Source organism: Mercenaria mercenaria, chromosome 17, assembly GCF_021730395.1.
Source record: "Mercenaria mercenaria strain notata chromosome 17, MADL_Memer_1, whole genome shotgun sequence".
NCBI lineage: Eukaryota > Metazoa > Mollusca > Bivalvia > Venerida > Veneridae > Mercenaria > Mercenaria mercenaria.
The window spans coordinates 24,554,942-24,572,464 of NC_069377.1; the positions used below are offsets into that span (position 1 = coordinate 24,554,942).

The 17,523-nt window shown below is 34.8% G+C and overlaps 1 protein-coding gene across 1 annotated transcript in view; it reads right to left on the bottom strand.

Moving 5' to 3' along the window:
* The window catches only part of LOC128550360 (protein mono-ADP-ribosyltransferase PARP14-like), a 47,438-nt gene extending 37,151 nt beyond the window's left edge, over positions 1–10,287 (bottom strand). Inside the window, exons 1-4 of the mRNA XM_053529284.1 lie at positions 10,142–10,287; positions 8,175–8,339; positions 2,154–2,396; positions 125–1,777 (exon numbers count right to left, since the gene is read on the bottom strand). Coding sequence (XP_053385259.1) covers positions 125–1,777; positions 2,154–2,396; positions 8,175–8,339; positions 10,142–10,148 — 2,068 coding nt within the window. The 5' untranslated portion in view covers positions 10,149–10,287. The remainder of the gene's footprint in view (positions 1–124; positions 1,778–2,153; positions 2,397–8,174; positions 8,340–10,141) is intronic.
* Between the last annotated feature and the right edge of the window lie 7,236 nt (positions 10,288–17,523).

Sequence of the window (17,523 nt, forward strand, 5' to 3'; positions counted from 1 at the left end):
AAGACTAAATATTACCAAACACATAAACCATTGTCAGTATTTTGCCAGCACCTAACAAAGGAGAAATAATACATATTTCAGTATAACAAACGATGATGCCAAGGTATTTGCTTTCAGTTCTTACCTGCTTTTACAAGAACTGCAGCAAGACCACCTTTATGTTCCAACTTTGCATTTGCTGCATTAACAATAACATCAACTGGGAGCTTTGGGTTTTCAAGCGTTCCTGCTCCAACAAAAAGGGCTTGTCCCGTTTCAAGAGTAACAATGCAATGCATATCTTCGTTTTTCATTTCATACTGAGTCGCTATTCGAAATTCACATTGATGTTTCTGAATCTCATCGAGAAGGAACTTGTACCCATCGGCGAAATAGTCATGGATTCCTTCTTCTTCTATTTGTCTCCACGAAACTTGTATCTTCTTAGCTTCCGTCTGAACGATACCTACAACTCGCTGTCTGACGCTTGCGTTTCCTTTGGCACGTAGTGCAGTTTTTCCCACATCGCTCTCAAAAACGTCTTTTGAAAGTCCAATTTGTTTGATACTCTTATGAATATTTTCAATGGACTTTTTCTGAATATATTTTACAATATGAGGAGAAATACGGATTTCTTCGTTTGTGATAAGTAATGTTTCAACGTTTTCATTAAGGTCATCACACACAGGACCGTAATAATCTTTACCACAAACAATATGTATTACTACATTTTCTTTGGATATTTTGGAAGCCAGTTTTACGTAGGGACTGTATATGTCTTCAATTTCTTTAATTTTCACTTTGAAATTGCTTTCGTGTTCTACCTTTCCTTGTAGTGTCTTATCCTCTTCGATTATGAGCGCCTTTATTTTCTTTTCAAACTTTTCTAAATTTGCTTGACCAGTCGAGAAAACATTGAGTGTGTCCTTTTCGATCAGGTAACCACACCTCTCCCCAAGGTCATCTTTGCATGATTCTATCTTATCACGCATAAGCGGAGTGATCAGTATATTTGCAGCTTCTCTTGAACTGAAATTTGTCGACTCTACAACAATCTGGTTTAAAATTTCCAAAATTTCAATTTCCGCTTTAGATATAGTTTCCTTGTCGCCATGTATTCTAATAAGACCGTCATTGATTTGGCAATCTACAGTTACTCCACCAACGGTATCTCCCATTTGCAGATCCGCAAATGCCGCAAGTTTGATTTTGTTGCTGACCTTAACATCTTTCTTTACGATAGGTTTAGGAGGTTGTATAGCGTCAAGATCGTTTTCGATTTTCGCAATAGCTGAGTTCTTTATATGTCCAACAACGGTCAGTCTATGTTCATCTGCTTCTTCATCAATCAAGACAGAGTCCAACGGAAAGCTTATGAGAACCTCTTGCACCTTATCCCAGACACCTGACGAGAGGTTCTTTCTAACAACGACTATATCATCCAATATATTTTGCAACAGCTGTCTTACGTTCTTCTCCCATGCTATGCCATGTTCCTGCCTGAGATCATTGTGTTCACAATCAAATTTCAATCCTACTTTATTTCTTCCTTCTCTAGCCCAAAAGATGTTAGCGCAAACTGATTTAAACTGTTGTTCAATGCTTTGTTTGCAGAAATCCTTCATATATTTCATCTTCGCATTATCAATATTGTCAACAGTGATTGGTTTAATTTCTTCAACTTTCCCTGTAATTAATTCAGTCAGAGCTTCTAACTCCGCGTAATATGGTTCTAAAGCAAGCTGGCACTTTCTGAACTCCTTAAACTTTTTGCATTCCTTACAGACACGTTTTACGTCTGAAATGTAATAAATTGTTTAAAATATCAAAAATACAAAGTATATTCAACTCCTACAAAATGTCAATTTTATAGGATGATATCATTCATATGTTATTAATGCAGACTCATTTACTAAATGCGAAAAGCAGATAACCTGTGCATATAAGAAATGTGAATAAGGTTGCCCGATTCACAAAACGTTGCGCTAATTGCAAACAGCTTCTTTGCGCTGCGCGATATACCAAACGCGCAGATTGAAATGTGAGCATAAGAACAGCAATGATAAGAGGTTCATCAATGTAAACGTCTCGGCTGAACCAATCAAGTCGATCGAATAAACAGACGTTTGTTAAAATTACAGAATAATTAAACAAAAGAAGGAATAAAAGGATACCAGATGCAGACGACAAGTTCAGCACACAAAAGCCTTTTTCAGGGTGGAAGTATTTCTCCATGACATCAACATCGAGCTTCAAATTTACCATATTTTCATTTGTAAAGTAATGGTTTATATCTCTTCTACTTGCATTCTTTGGTAAATTTGTAACTTTTACCATCTTTGTCTCTGACACCACGCTGATATTTGTTACAGTCCAAAAGTCGCCAGATTTCCATTGATTGCGCAAGAAGTTCACGTCTAAAGCGGAAAATTTCATCACACATAACATGATAGATAAGGTTATAGATTATGACATGATAAATTACATCATAAGTCAAATCAATAATTAAATAACGTAGGAAGGAGAGCTATTATTTATTATTCGGGTTGAATTAACAATTCTGTATGGCATACAGCTACGATTCTGAGAGTAGGGATAAAGAATTAGGCGTGACATTCAAACTAATTTTGAGAAAAGTGAAAGTCATTCTGATTTCTAAAGATACCTTATGTCGCAATAAATTGATTGAGGATGGGAAGGGTTTGCACAATTTTTTGTGTTTGATTTCGGTTAACTATTTCAAAATGTGTTCTTTGAAGCCAAACTATTTGAACCAGCGCTTTAAAATAGGTACATTTCATTTGTTTTTGGTGCTTTTCAAAATTAACTACATGTCTATCCATAGTGCCTCCATTTCCTGTCACTATGCATGGCTTCATGGCTCTTTGTTAAATAAAAATGTATTTTTAAGATATATGCAACACAAAATTTTAAGAACTTTGTGTATTTTTCATTAAGTCAAGTTATTTTCGAGATACGCGGGACACGCAATTTTTATGTCCTTAATGAATATTTTGACTGAGTTAAGGGCCTTAACACTGAAAAAAATAAAATAAATAAAACACAATAATTACTCGGATGCACACACTTACATGTTGAATAATACTCCTACAGGGATTCATGTCCCTTTGTCAAAAGGTTTTCAAGATATATGCAACACAAACTTTTAAGAGCTAGTTAAGAACGATAACTCCTGTTTAGCTGAGTAGAATTCCATACAAACCCGCAGGTGCACAAATTTAAATGCTGAACAATATTCACATAATTTTTCACAATCATAAGTTAAATAATTTTAGAGATACATGCAACACATTTAGGCCTTTTTATTCATAGTTCAATTATGCAAGAGCCTAAGCTCTGGTCTAGCTGTGCAAAATGCACAATAAATCATCAGGTTCACAACTCGTGTGTTTTGATGAGTCTTGGCCCAATACATTTTGAGGTAAACGCGACACAAATTCGAACGGACTGACATACATACATATAGACAAACCTAAGCGCCCCCTACCCCGACACCCTCCACCCCCCCACCAACCCCCACTTCTAAAAACAAACAAAAACATGAAATGTCACAATTGATGACAAATGCAGTTGTTTGCGAAAAATATCACACATCATTTCGTTGACCTTGAATTTGACCCGGGTTGTAAGCGTGACACACCTTTTCAATATCATAAACATTTGTGTCAAATTATTTTCAAATTCCATAATAAATGACAGAGCTATGGACAAGAAGAGAAACACATTTGACTTCTACGTATGACATTGAACTTAGAGCCTGGGGTCTAGGTCTTGCGCATGACACGTCATCTGAATGTAGGGAACATTTTTACCATGTAATTAAGTCTGCCATCACGCTGTATTGATTTACTCCAGTATGTGTATGTGTGTGTGTGTCACACATCTTGTCAGCACTCTTGTTGAACATTTCTCATTCGATCTTCACCAAACTTGAACAAAATGCGTTTAACCATAAGACGTCAGCAAATTTTGATAACTAGCCAAATTGATCCAGGCACTTTGGAGAAAACTGTTATGGACCTTGAAGTTTTACTCTTGTCCGCGCTCTGAGTGGAACTGTCTCATACGATCATCACCAAACTTGAACAAAATGTGTTTGACCATAAGTCCTCGGCCAAGTTCGATAACTAGCCAAATCGGCCATGACTATTTGGAATTATGGCCCTTGAATTACTTTTAACTCTTCAAAAGTATATTTGTAATGAGTAAACAGTATATAAAGACTGACTTGCTATTTAGAGTTTTAGATTTAAGTCGGTTCTCAAAAGCAGCTTTAAGAAAAATATAGCAATTTGAAATTTAAGAAAATAGCTGATCATGGAGGCAAACATTTCAGTATATTTATGGCGTGATATACACATTGCTGAACTATTTATTTAGCAAACAACCATTTAAATAGATCTATTTCATATGTTTCTTCAGTGTAAGCTGTAAAACATGGTAATTTCTTTCATTTTAGCTTGAAAGGGTAGAAAAATTGTTTTACACAATAATAAATACATTTCAGGTATGTATCTAAAAAAATCAATTCCTTACTTTTCCATCTTTAAGACCCTTTTGGAAATTCTTCGATTCAAGAAATTCTAGCAGTCGGATTAACATAAGAACAACATTGCCTTTCCCGTTAAAAAGGTTATGTTAAAAATAGATAAAGCAGCTGCCCAAATAGATGTTATGCATACTTAAATGGTTAGAAAAGCACTAATTTTACATATAGGTTTACTGTTAGTACTATGAATGGAGGTAATCAAAACATCAAATTGAGTAATAATTTCTACTGTGTTAACCCATATTTAAACCTTGGAAAGTAGTTTGAAGGAAACAATTATCAAATAAGATTTCAAAAGGAATTAATGTATTTCATGTTTACAGCAAAACTGTGGCAACCACATTATTATCTAAGGAAATGTAAGCTTTTAAGACATTTCAGACTAAACTGACGTCATAATAGATACTTGTGTAGAGCAACCCTCTAATAGTTAATATTTTAAAAAAAATCACATGACCGCTGTTGGCTCGAAGTACAGCAATACATCCATGACACATGAACTGAATGTGGTATGGACGTATCGAAGACTGAGTAATGTTTTGCCGTTTTGTAATTAACGCAGCCACCAACTCCTGAACGTTTTGTGATAGCTTTTTGAAACGCAATACATACATGTCGAGTTTATCCAATAAAAATATATAAGGTTCATAGCAGGAGAACATCAAGATAACAAATTAACATTGTAAGGTTGTAGGTAAATACGACTGTTCGCTTTATCTTGCATAAGTGTAAGCCCGCGGCAGTGCTTCAGGGAAAACAATATTATGTAAAACGTTCAACCCTTTGTATAATAGCACTAACACGCCTGTCAGCATCTAATAAAGAAATCGGATTTTGCCTGTGTAGTGCACGTTTGACCAGACTCGCCTGTAAAAACCCAGGTACTGCCTTTCCAGATTACTGTGTTTTGTCGATGTTGGCGCTTTAAACCTATCGAATAGCACATACTTTCCGTTCACGGAGTTTTTATTTATAATATATATTGTGTATGGTGGCAACTGTAGAAGTACGCCGTCCTGAATCGATTGCTGGATAACACCGTACCGATCTTGTCGTCTAGTTGTGGTTCCATTTTATTGGCTGTCGGGGTAAATCTTGTACATTTCCTGTTTGTGCATACTTGTTGACCAAGTTTGTAATGGTTACAACATGAGTGCCCAAGCATCCTAGAAACATTGCATCAGAGAATGGGGATGACTTTTTCTGGTTGAACCATTTGTGTTGTAACATGTCAATTTCTGTGAGGTCGAGAGACGGTATTTAATTTCTAAAAGTGGTATCACAATATTGCGATAATATTTTATTACACAGTCTTAGGGAATGATATCTATATAGATGATAAATAGATAAGCCAACCTGCCAATATGCAAAAAAAAAACCAAACAAACTTGAAACACGCCAACTCTTTGAAACCACAACAGCTCATAGAAAGAATACATCGTTTTACATGAAAATGCATATAAAACATATAACTCTACAAAACAGTTGCAAATTTACTTACATATGTATACATGAATTCCGGTAAAAGAATGCACTGAGGGGCAACACTTACGGACACTTCTTCGTTTTGATGTATTTTGATAATTTTCTAGTGTTCAAATTTTACATAACTAGGTAGAATATGGAATGTCAAACGTTGCTAAATTATATACTCTATCTTATTATTATTGTTATTCATAACAATATCAACGATACAATAACAAAACGAAGTAGAGCTGTATTTGAGAAAAGCGCATGTCCCCCTAAACTGCGTAATCATCTGAACAGTAATCTATGAGTCAATCATACACCAAAACCTCAACTGCCTTATCAGACTTTGAGTGCTTTGATTATCTAAAAAAAAGTTTCAACGGCCATTATTTCGATGTGCCTGTGTCTATTTTTCTAGTTTATAAACTTGGCCGAGGACTTATTGGCAACACACATTTTGTTTACTTTGGTGAAGATCTGATGAGAAATGTTCGACATAAAGTACACAAGATTTGCGACAGACAGACACGAACGCAAGCACGCACGCACGCACGCAAACAGGCAGACAGACAACGCACGCACGCACGCACACATGTACGCACGCAAGCACGCACGGATCCACACAAGAGTAAATCAATATGCCTCTCACACCACTGTTGGTTTGAGATATAAATATAGAGTAGCAATAATGATAAATTATGTACTATCAGAAAATCGAAGATACAATAAGAATAACGACATAATAACAATTTTAACAATAACAATATCAAAGATACAATAACAATTACGAAATACATAGAACAGCAATAATGATTTTTACCATAAGAATATCGGGCATATTAAATAAATACGAATACCTACAAATATATATAATAATAGCATATTTTAGAATACTGCATAGCAATAACACACATACAGTAATAATATCAACATACATATATGATTTAGCAACATTTGACATGGATAATAAAACGTAGTATTTCAGCAACTGTTTACTTTTAGGAATAAGGTCAGTAATTCGGTCTAAAATGTGCTTCCGTGGTGTAGAAAAAAGTCCATAATAAACAGATCCTAATTTTCCCATTTTCTTCTTGCGCAAATTCGTGTAGAACGAGTGCTTTAATCACATTTTGTCACAGTGATTGCTGAAATTACGTCTGCATGAAATGAGACGGTTTTCATGTTTAAACACCCCACATTGCAAGTTTTGCAAATCAAAACTAGAAGTAGGTATTTATTGTGCGGACAAGAGCAAATATTCGCCATTTTTCGGGGAGCAGGCCACAACAGACTTGTATTTCACAAGGAATTATTCAACCCCCTATTTTCTTTTCATGAGAGGGTTTAGGAGTCTTTTATTGTATTTTATTATTCTGATCTTGTATAGAACGAGCACGATCAGTTTTTATGACATGCACGTGTATTTAATGGTCCATAATATGAATGCGGTAGAGGCATTTTCCTAATTTAACACAAAGGAAACAGTGACTATTCATAAATATTAAATTCGTATGACTTCTAATAAAATGTTATTGCAAAACACAGTAGTATATTTAGAAGTTTTGTGCGGTATTTGTGGAAGAGTTACAAGTAAATGATGTTGTCTTTATATATTTTGGATGATTTAGACAGCTTGTTACCTAACCATACAGGAAACGCAAATCTATTTCAGTATAAATGAGGTCTCAGACGGATAACACACTTCGACTTCAACTTTAGTTCCAATGTCATGAAAAAACTTCATTTCTAAAGCTGAAAATTGAGACACCATTGCCCAATCCTATATCATTGTTGTTTCTGTATCATTCGATAAGCCAATCAATGATTTATTTTAGACTGAGCAAAAGGAATAAGAAAAATAAGGTTTAGAAACGTAGGGTAGTCTAGGGAATGACACATCAACTGTTCAGACCTAGGTTGAAAGCGTGACACCTTAGTCATCTTAAAATTAAAGTTTAACTTTGATTTTGACAAGAGTGTGATTCCGAACAAAGCTGTAAGTATTCTGTACTACGCGATCATGAAAGAGAAAATTTTAATGCTGGAGCGAAATCAAGTTGAATTAACAACTCCCATTGCAAGAGCAATTAATGTTGAAATATGACGTTTCACAAGCCAACAAACAAACAAACAAACAAATAAAAAACAAACAAACCATTTTCTTCTTTGAACTCTAGCAGTGCTATCCTCCTGTATTTGCCGAGACTGACAATTGGCTCTGTATCTGATTTTGCCTTTATAAACGTTTTCAGTCTTTTTTCGTCCACTTCTTTTCCGGACACCTCCCATTCAACGATTACCAACTTTCCTTTACTGGTTTCTGAAAATTTATAAATAGGGGAAATAAACGTGTTGAGAAAAATGACTTTTCATGTCTGCCAAACTGCCGTGTAGAAGTTTTCCAGTTTTTCTCTCCACCGTTGCTTTCAACTTGCTACATTAGTAATTTTTAAATAAGGACCTCCGTGGCGGAGCGGTTACGGTCGCTGACTTTTAATTACTTGTCTTTCACCATTGTTGGTTGGAAATCCGATTTGAGGTGTAGAAATCTTTCATGTGAGGATACCATCCAGCTGGCGTAATGAAGGTCGTTGGCTTGTGCCTCTGTCCATTGTTAAAATCTTGAGATATACCATATGACTAGTAATTACGTTGGTACGATGTTTCACCGAAAGAAAACAAAATGAAAAAGCGGTGTTTAGCCTGAAGCCTGCTGGCGGCAAGTGATTCTGCCTTTGCGACCAGTGCAGACCCAGCTCCCCGCCCCCTGTTCTCAAAACATTTTAAGTCTCAGCTGAGTTTGATAATAAAACTTTATTTGTTATTTATATCTAAATAGCATGTTTAAAACTAAATTTGAAGTTAATAAGTATTTCCAAGTGACTATTCAGTATTGATGATCTGTCTCAGTTGGAATTTAGCCTCGTAGTTTTAGTAAAATTGGTATCAAAATTTCAAACTCAAACTCAGCTGAGACCGAAAAATGTTTTGTGAGCACGGGGCCAGATCAGCCCTGCACATTTGTCATTTAATAACAGTTTCCTATTACAACAAAAGTATCTTGAAAAATCACTGGTTTATTTACAAGGCGTAATGTTATATTGATCAACAGATATATGTATCAAATTACGAATAATTTAAATGGAAGACAATAAGACCATTTTTACATTTGCATTCATACCAAAAATATATGACAAAAATTAAATCATTGTAAGATTGTGTAAATTTAACTCTTTAAGTGACCGTTTTTAAATGATAACCTTTCATATTTTTTTTTGCTATAGACATCTAAACACAGAATGAATAGATATTGTATTCTTTCCTAAAATTTTCGTTGCTTATGCTAACTTCTGTTTAAATTTTCAACACTGATCCAGATGTTTATTCAATTATTTATTTTATGTGTGTGTGGGTGTGTGTGTGGTGGGGGGGGGGGGGGGTGTTAACGTCGCACCCACATAATTGTAGGTCACATTGCGACTTTCCAGCTTTGTTTCATCACAAGCGGGCACATGGGTAGAGCCACCGACCTTCCGTAAACCAGCTGGATTGTTTCGTCACAATGAAGAATTCAACACCCCGAGTAAGGCCCGAGCCCACATCGATGCGATGCACGACATTTGGTCGAAAGACGTCTCATCGATTGGGGGCAAGTTTAACCACTCGGCCAGGTGGGCCCTTGAAATATTCCAATTTTGCTATTCATAAGATTTAAACCCCCCCCCCCCCCAAAAAAAAATTGCGATATAAAGAAAATCTCAATTACTCCGTTTTAAGATATTATTGATTAGGTTGTTTATAATTTAACGGTGTTAATTGGCTAGTGTTTAACAGTCAAACGATCGAAATGTCACCAAAATGTAGGACATCTCATCGATTTGATAAAAACAGCGGTTTTAAATTGATGTGTTTCAGTGTAAAATGAAAATTAAAGCAATTTCCGATATATAAAACAAAACAAAAGAAATCTGTTTACTCTAACGGCTTTAATTAAGTTTTACCCATTTTGTATTTCCGAACCAGTAACATATATCTGAATACTATGGAATTACCACATCTATTCCACTTCTAAATTGGAACAAAATACTGAAAAATATGTAATCATAAATGGAAACAACTTACCGGCCATATTTCTAAAACTCTTCCTCACCCAAGTTCAATCATTTTATACTTATTGTTTTTTATTATTTATAAATTAAATTTAAACCTATTACCGAATATACGCCTATTCAATACATTGATCGATCAATCGAACGGAACACCGTATTCTTTAAATTTTTAGAGAAGGAAGTATTGTTTTGAAATTAGTAATCGATAAAAAGCTACTAATTAAACATGTAGTTTTAGCCCGGGTATAGTTAATTGATATAGTTAGATCTTGAAGAAGAATACTTCGAGTATACGTAAGAGATAAAAATGTCAAAGTGGTATAATTAAAGGATGTATGAGAGCTTTTTTCAGGATATCCGCCATTTTGAAAATTCGTATATAGCTTTCTAACAAAAGTGTTGCCAAAAACTAGTTCTAAATAACTAAGATATGGCTAATAATGTGTCATTTAACCAAATATATTATGCTTTTAGCGTAACAAAAAAAATCACCCTTATTTTTGGCTGGCATTTGCCTAAAATTGCCGTAAGATTTACAATGGAGTAGAAGAAGGTAATTTCAAATATCTATGAAAGGAGATCAGGTTTGGTTTTGATATTTTTCTGACTGATACATATAATGTTAAACTATAAATAAAATAAAAGTTTTCAAATAAAAGTTTTGCACTTTATATTATTTAGAACAAAACAGAACAAAAAATAAATCAAAATTCACCACTTTTATTACTTTTTTCTTCGTAAATCTCTTAGATGCACGGTGACCCCAACTTTTTTCTTTTCATTTTGAAGCAATTTTGTGTGTCATTAATGCTGCAAAATAAAGTACCAATATTTTTACAAAACTTCAGAAATACGTAAACAGTGGGTGAAGAAAATACCCTATGAAATTAAAACGAGTTCGGTGATCTTTGTTTTTTCTGCTCTTGTTTGTCTTAGAAACCAATGTTCTATAAGCTCACAGGGTATGAAAAATTTCTTAACGATAGAAAAAGTTCGCTCGTACATCCTTTAAGCCCCAACTTTTACTGCCCTGATAGTAAATTTTGTAGGAGGAGCCTATCAAATAGCAATGCTACACTGGGATGTCAATTAACTAAAAATAGTTTGCTTATCAATGATTCACCAACAGATGTAAACAGTTGCCATGCTGTAGCAGACGAAATCAAAGTATGAACTTACATTTAAAGGTCATATGTTCTATTAATCCACATTACCTAGATTTCTTCTTTGAAATTATTTGTCTTTCTTTTTTAAATTGGAACACTGTATGTTCTTTTTGGAGTTCTATTATAACTGACAACTTTTTCAGAAGTAGAACCTCTGTTCACATTCTCAGTCCTGTCTAGCAATGCCAAACTAATCCTCATTTTATATGTACTTGATCCAAATGATATCCTTTTGTCCAAATATTGTAACAGTGCATTATTGAATGATTCCACGTAATGTGTATTCATGCAAAAATTGTATTTTTCAGCATTTTTATAGACTTGCAGTCCTTTTAAGAGTCTGTCAGGATTTTTTCAGCTGTTTCACTTTTGATCAAATATTTGGAACATTCATAATTTTGGTCAGTCTTACACCTCGATGTAAGAAGAAAGTTTTCGTGATCACCCTTATAGTGATCTATCAAATTCAAAAGATTTTTTCTTAAAATGTCTGCATTATTTTGACAATTTTTCATTGAATGATACACATGAGTTCTAACAGAAGCAGTTTTATCCGAGAGTTGTTCATGCCAAATTTTTCCGTGGGTTGCTTTTTGACCGGATTTTATTTTTTTGCAGTTTTTTCAATTGACTTTGTCATGTGCCATGAATCAAGGGCATTTTAAGTTGGGCTCCTTTCCGCTTGAATGCATTTACTTATTTGATTATTGTTATCATGTGCGTGAATATTGACAGGGCAAGATTGTATATCCAAATTTTGATAAATTCTTTTAACTTCAATAAGCTCGTTTCTTTGAGAGCATGGGTCATCATCATTTTTTTGACACAGTTTGTATGTCCAAAACTTTGCTTGTTGCCTGTCCTAGGCAAACGTTATCACTAAATGCAGCATTTCTACGCCAACAATGGCGTGCGTAAGTAAGTATATTTATTCCAGTAATATTTTCGTCATCCGGCAACATAGCAGCTATTGATGCAATTTCTTATTGTAATGCGTTTTCCATAGATGTTTTAGTTTCTTGTGAAACAACTTCTTCATAAGATTTTTGAAATTATTTCAGGTATTTTTCTCCCATGTCTCCAATATTTGATGCCTCGCAAAATTTGCCAAATTGTAAATAATAATATCTGTGTTCATTCCGCCAGCGTCACTTTCTTGAGTTCAAGGTTTCGCGCACAATCCTCCAATTAACAACATAATATTTTATTCAACAATAAATTAACATTAAAATTGATATTTATTGAGCCAGATAAACAACAGCTAATATGATTATGAATTAATTATTTGAGACGTATCTTTATAGAGAAGGCTATATATGTTATGGCAGTACACTAGTTACAAAATATGTCTGTAATATAGAATATGCAATCGTTGGTAGAACTAATTCAAGCTGTAAACTACATTTGCAATATTAAGAGTGAATAACAAATAATGTAGTTTTACAGCTCCAAGCCGCACCAGAGATAATACAGAAAATAAACATAGGGGTATGCTCCCAGATCCTCAGTCAACTTGAGCACACAACCGACATCTAGCTGTGCCTCTCTCAGGCACTTAGAGATAGGCGACACAACACCCACACCAAAGATTAGAATAGTGCATCGCGGTCGAAAGGACCCCGACAAAGCCCAGACGTGGCTTGAAAGAAACTAGCGCCGCTAGGCACCGGTCCGACACTCTTCAACATGTTGTAGGCATTGGAAATAGAGATCAATATAATTGTACCTTACTAGTCCTACCATGTGTTCTGTATTACAAACGCGATTTTATTGTGACATTTTTATACAAGCAAAACTATATTATCTGCACTATAAAATACTTACAAGTATTTCATTTTATTATCGGCTGGTTAAAAGTTATTTTTTTCACCACAAGTAAGTTGACAAAATCATAGGAACCAGGTACTGAGGGGTAAATCAAATACACATGATAAATCCTTAGTGGTTTTGCTGTGCAAAAAAGTATCATATTGTGTCTTAAACCGTTTTCATTTTCCACTCAGTTTCAATTGTGTAATTGCAAGGGAAGTAAACTTATAGATATCTCTGCTTATATAGACCTTGATTTCGAAGCCTTCTACATCCAATGGACTTCTCCACTGTTACATCGATCAGCGATATAAATAAGCAGGGGCCGAGTAGCCCATGACCCCTAGATTATAGGCTGGGTCCCTACATCGTTGGATAAAAATGCCCATATACCTAAACGAAAACTGAAGACGGTTAACTTGGCTTTTTAATTAAAATTAAACAAAAATACCTTTTACTCATTTTCCTGTGGAAAAATACAACTGTATAAACTATCGCCTTATTCACCGTCCCGATAAATCCAATAAAATCACCCATTTAGCCTCTTAATCTACTGCAATCCATTTAACACATGACTTAAGGTATTAGAGCACTAATAGTCATGTTACAAAATGGCCTTTGCTTGGTATATTCTGAAAGGTAACCGTGTTTTGCACTAATTTGCAATTTTTAAACAACTTTTACCGTGCCGTTTTTTATATATTTTGTATAACTTATGGTATCTCCTCAAGCTCAAGTACAGATAAATTTCAAATTGATAGCCACTATCCAAAACGTTTGCAGAGAACTCATTTTACCATTAATTTTAATTAATGAAACATCAAACTATTGGTAAACAACTATAAAACACAAAATAAAAATGTCAATATCATTTTTTTCTATGTTGCCTCAAGTAAATGGATTTAAAGAGACAGAATTCATACTTCAACATTGAAAAAATAAGGTCGAAAGCTGTGTTTCTGTTTTGAATTTTGCTAACTCCATTTAAAAATAACCTTAGGGCAGACGTAAAACCTACCTAAATTTCTTCCACAATATATAAGCTAAGAGTGAAAGCAAAATACAGAACTTTCACCGTGTGTAACTCAATATTTTTAAGATGTGTAACTCTACCCCTTCTGTTTAAGTAGTAAATTCACTTTGAACACCAAGAAATCGCTTATAAGATTCATCTTTTTCCATTTTTGTACAAGAAATCAATAATAAGTCTTGAAAGAAGTAAGAACTTACTAGAAAAAAAAAGGAAAATAAGGAAAAAAAAATTGGTCCCAGTAGGGCTTGAACCTACGCTCCCCTAAGAATTGCTCTCAAAGTAGGTTTATGGTAGGAATTGAATACTCTTCAAAATGGAGGTTCTCTATTAGTGATCTAATACCTTAAAACATACTAGTTTACAATTTCAATATGATATTTAAGCTGCAAAATGATAAAATTTAACGCATTTTATGAAAAACATCTCTACCAAAATTGTACAACCTTTCAGCTTGATGGTTGGTTCCAAGGGGGTGAACGTAACTTTTAGCAATCGTGGTCAAACATTTACTTAGGTTAAGCAACACTAATAAAATGTGTATAGTCCTCAAACAACCAGCCCCATTCTTTAGCGAATGGCTAACGAAAAGTTTTGTGTTTAAATCTTCAACACTGACGGCAATTATAGCCTGATGAACGAATTTTAAAAGATTTAAGACATTATTTTGTGAAAACTCTTAATAATTTCGTTTTTAGGCACACTCATTCAGGTTGTTTTTGTCATGTTAAGCACGATTCGCATTTAACGCTGAGTTTCTTGAAATTTCAAATTAACATCTAAACATTATAATCAAAATCATCAAATTCTATTGTGCTTCACTCTAAAACCAAAATATGCGTAATCTAGATTTCCAGACAAGGGAGTGTTTTTTTTTGTTTTTTTTTTAGATCTGATAAAGTGACAATCTGAGGAGATCTAAGGCTGAGGCGGGAGCCCTCTGTTAACAAGCCATTTTATATACAAAAATTGTTTTGTAATATCACAGTATGTAGTATCTGGAACTGCCGGCTTAAATTTTCAAAATTATTGGCGTTCCGAAAAATCCAAAATGGCATCCAACATGGCAGCCTTAACCTGCCGATTCCGTTAAGATTTTACTTAACAATTTTACTAAAAAGGTACTGTTGAATATTTGCATAGATATTTCTATCATTACAATGTTTCTCAAATTGACATACAACACTGTCAAATTAATGTCAAGGTTAAGATCATTCCAAGGTCAAAGTACAAAAAGAATGTGTTCTGTCTTTCTTATTTCAAATAATTTTACATTGATTTCGATTACAAATGTAATAGCGAAATTGGTAATTGCATGTTTTTTATTTCAAAGTTATACTTTTGACAAATTAAAGCATACCAAAAGTTCCTTCTAGGGCACATCTATATAAATATAAAATGACCATCTTGTAAAATTTTGGTTGCAATGTCTGTTTTATACTGCCAAAAATATCAGGTAAGCATTTACGCTAGTTATTTAACATAAATTGTTAAATCCAACAACAAATTAAATCTGTTACCTCTTTCAGTAGAGTAAATACGGCAATAAGACATTGACCCGGTCAATCTATTATGACTGATGTGTGAATTCATTGCAAATAATTAGAGGGCCACAATGGGGTTTGTTTTCACATATTAACCATGCACTTGAAGGTAACGATAATATTTGGTTGTTTACATTTAAATTTGCTGATATATGTCTATCTGGTGAATGTACATATGTTATGTTCAGGAGGAAATAAAAGAATCAATTAATCATCCTTGGGTTTAGTATTGTGTAATCCATGGAGTCGCCTCAATTGAGAAAGAATAGTTTAACGTCAGAGGTTATTTCTAAGGTCAAGGAGTTTAATTGGCCAGCTTGTAATTACAACAGCTTTCGACATCAGTAGCTCAGTCAAGTGTGACTTATTGAATTAAGATATTCCTTCTCAAGAGAAGGAATAATAAAGGTTATTCATATGTTGTGGACACAAATACTTTCTATAGCAGTACATAATGTCTAAACTACCCAAAAGTCGCTGTTTCCATGATAATTATTTATTTATTTATTTTGTTGGGTTTAACGTCGCACCGACACAATTTTAGGTCATATGGCGACTTTCCAGCTTTAATGGTGGAGGAAGACCCCAGGTGCCCCTCCGTGCACTATTTCATCACGAGCGGGCACCTGGGTAGAACCACCGACCTTCCGTAAGCCAGCTGGATGGCTTCCTCACGTGAAGAATTCTACGCCCCAAATGAGGTTTCGAACCCACATCGATGAGGGGCAAATGGTTTGAAGTCAACGACTCTAACCACTCGGCCACGGAGGCCCCCTCCATGATAATTAATGTTCATGTGTAAGAGATTGATTTTAAAGGTAAAGGTAAATGTTTGCATATGTATTATTCATTACCATGATACATATTAAGCAGATATACAATGCTGGCCACTTCAAGGTCAATGTCAAGGCCGTTTCAGGGTCAAATAAAAAACACACCAATATTTGGTATTTCCACTATATTCAAGGATTTGTAAAATAAATTTGGTCAAAATTGTTTTTAATAAATTAAATGCAGGTCATTACAGATGCAATGTAATTAATGAACATCATGGACCAGTTTTTGTTCCAAAATGTTCATTTTAATTAATTTTGGAATACTTTTCAAGAGTATAATAGCAAAACGCTTCCGCGTTTATACGTGTGTGTTTGCGTGTGTGTTTGCGTGTGTGTATGTGTGTACGTGTTTAAACGTTCGAGGAAAGAGAGATATATTGTTTTGCAGATATCGGTTGGTCGGTTGGTATGTAGACCAATCCGCTTCCGGATGGAAACTCTGGAACGCTTGGGCCTAGGATCATGAAAGTTGATACGATAGTTGGCCATAACCAGCAGATGATCCTTATTGATTTTTAGATCAGCGGGTTAAAGGTCAAGGTCACTCTGACCCAGAACAGTTAAACGGTTCGAGATGATAACTGAAGAACGCTTAGACCTAGGATCATGAAAGTTGATGGGGTGGTTTGTCTTGACCAGCAGATGACCCGTATTGATTTTGAGGTCAGGTCAGTAGGTGGTCGAAGATCAAGGTCGCACATACACAGAACAGTGAACAGTTTTCGGTTGATAACTCAAGAACGCTTTGGCCTAGGATAAGGAAAGTTGACAGAGTGGACGGTCATAACAACAGATGACAACTATTGATGTTGAGGTCAGTAGGTTACAGGTCAAAGTCACTGTGGCCTAGAACAATAAAACGGTTCCCGGATAATAACTCAAGAACGCTTAGGTCTAGGATCATGAAAGTTAATAGGGAGGTTGGTCATGACCAGCAAATGACTCCTGTTGATTTTGTGGACAGTAGATCACAGGTCAAAGTCACAGGACCGGTAACAGTTAAAAGTTTC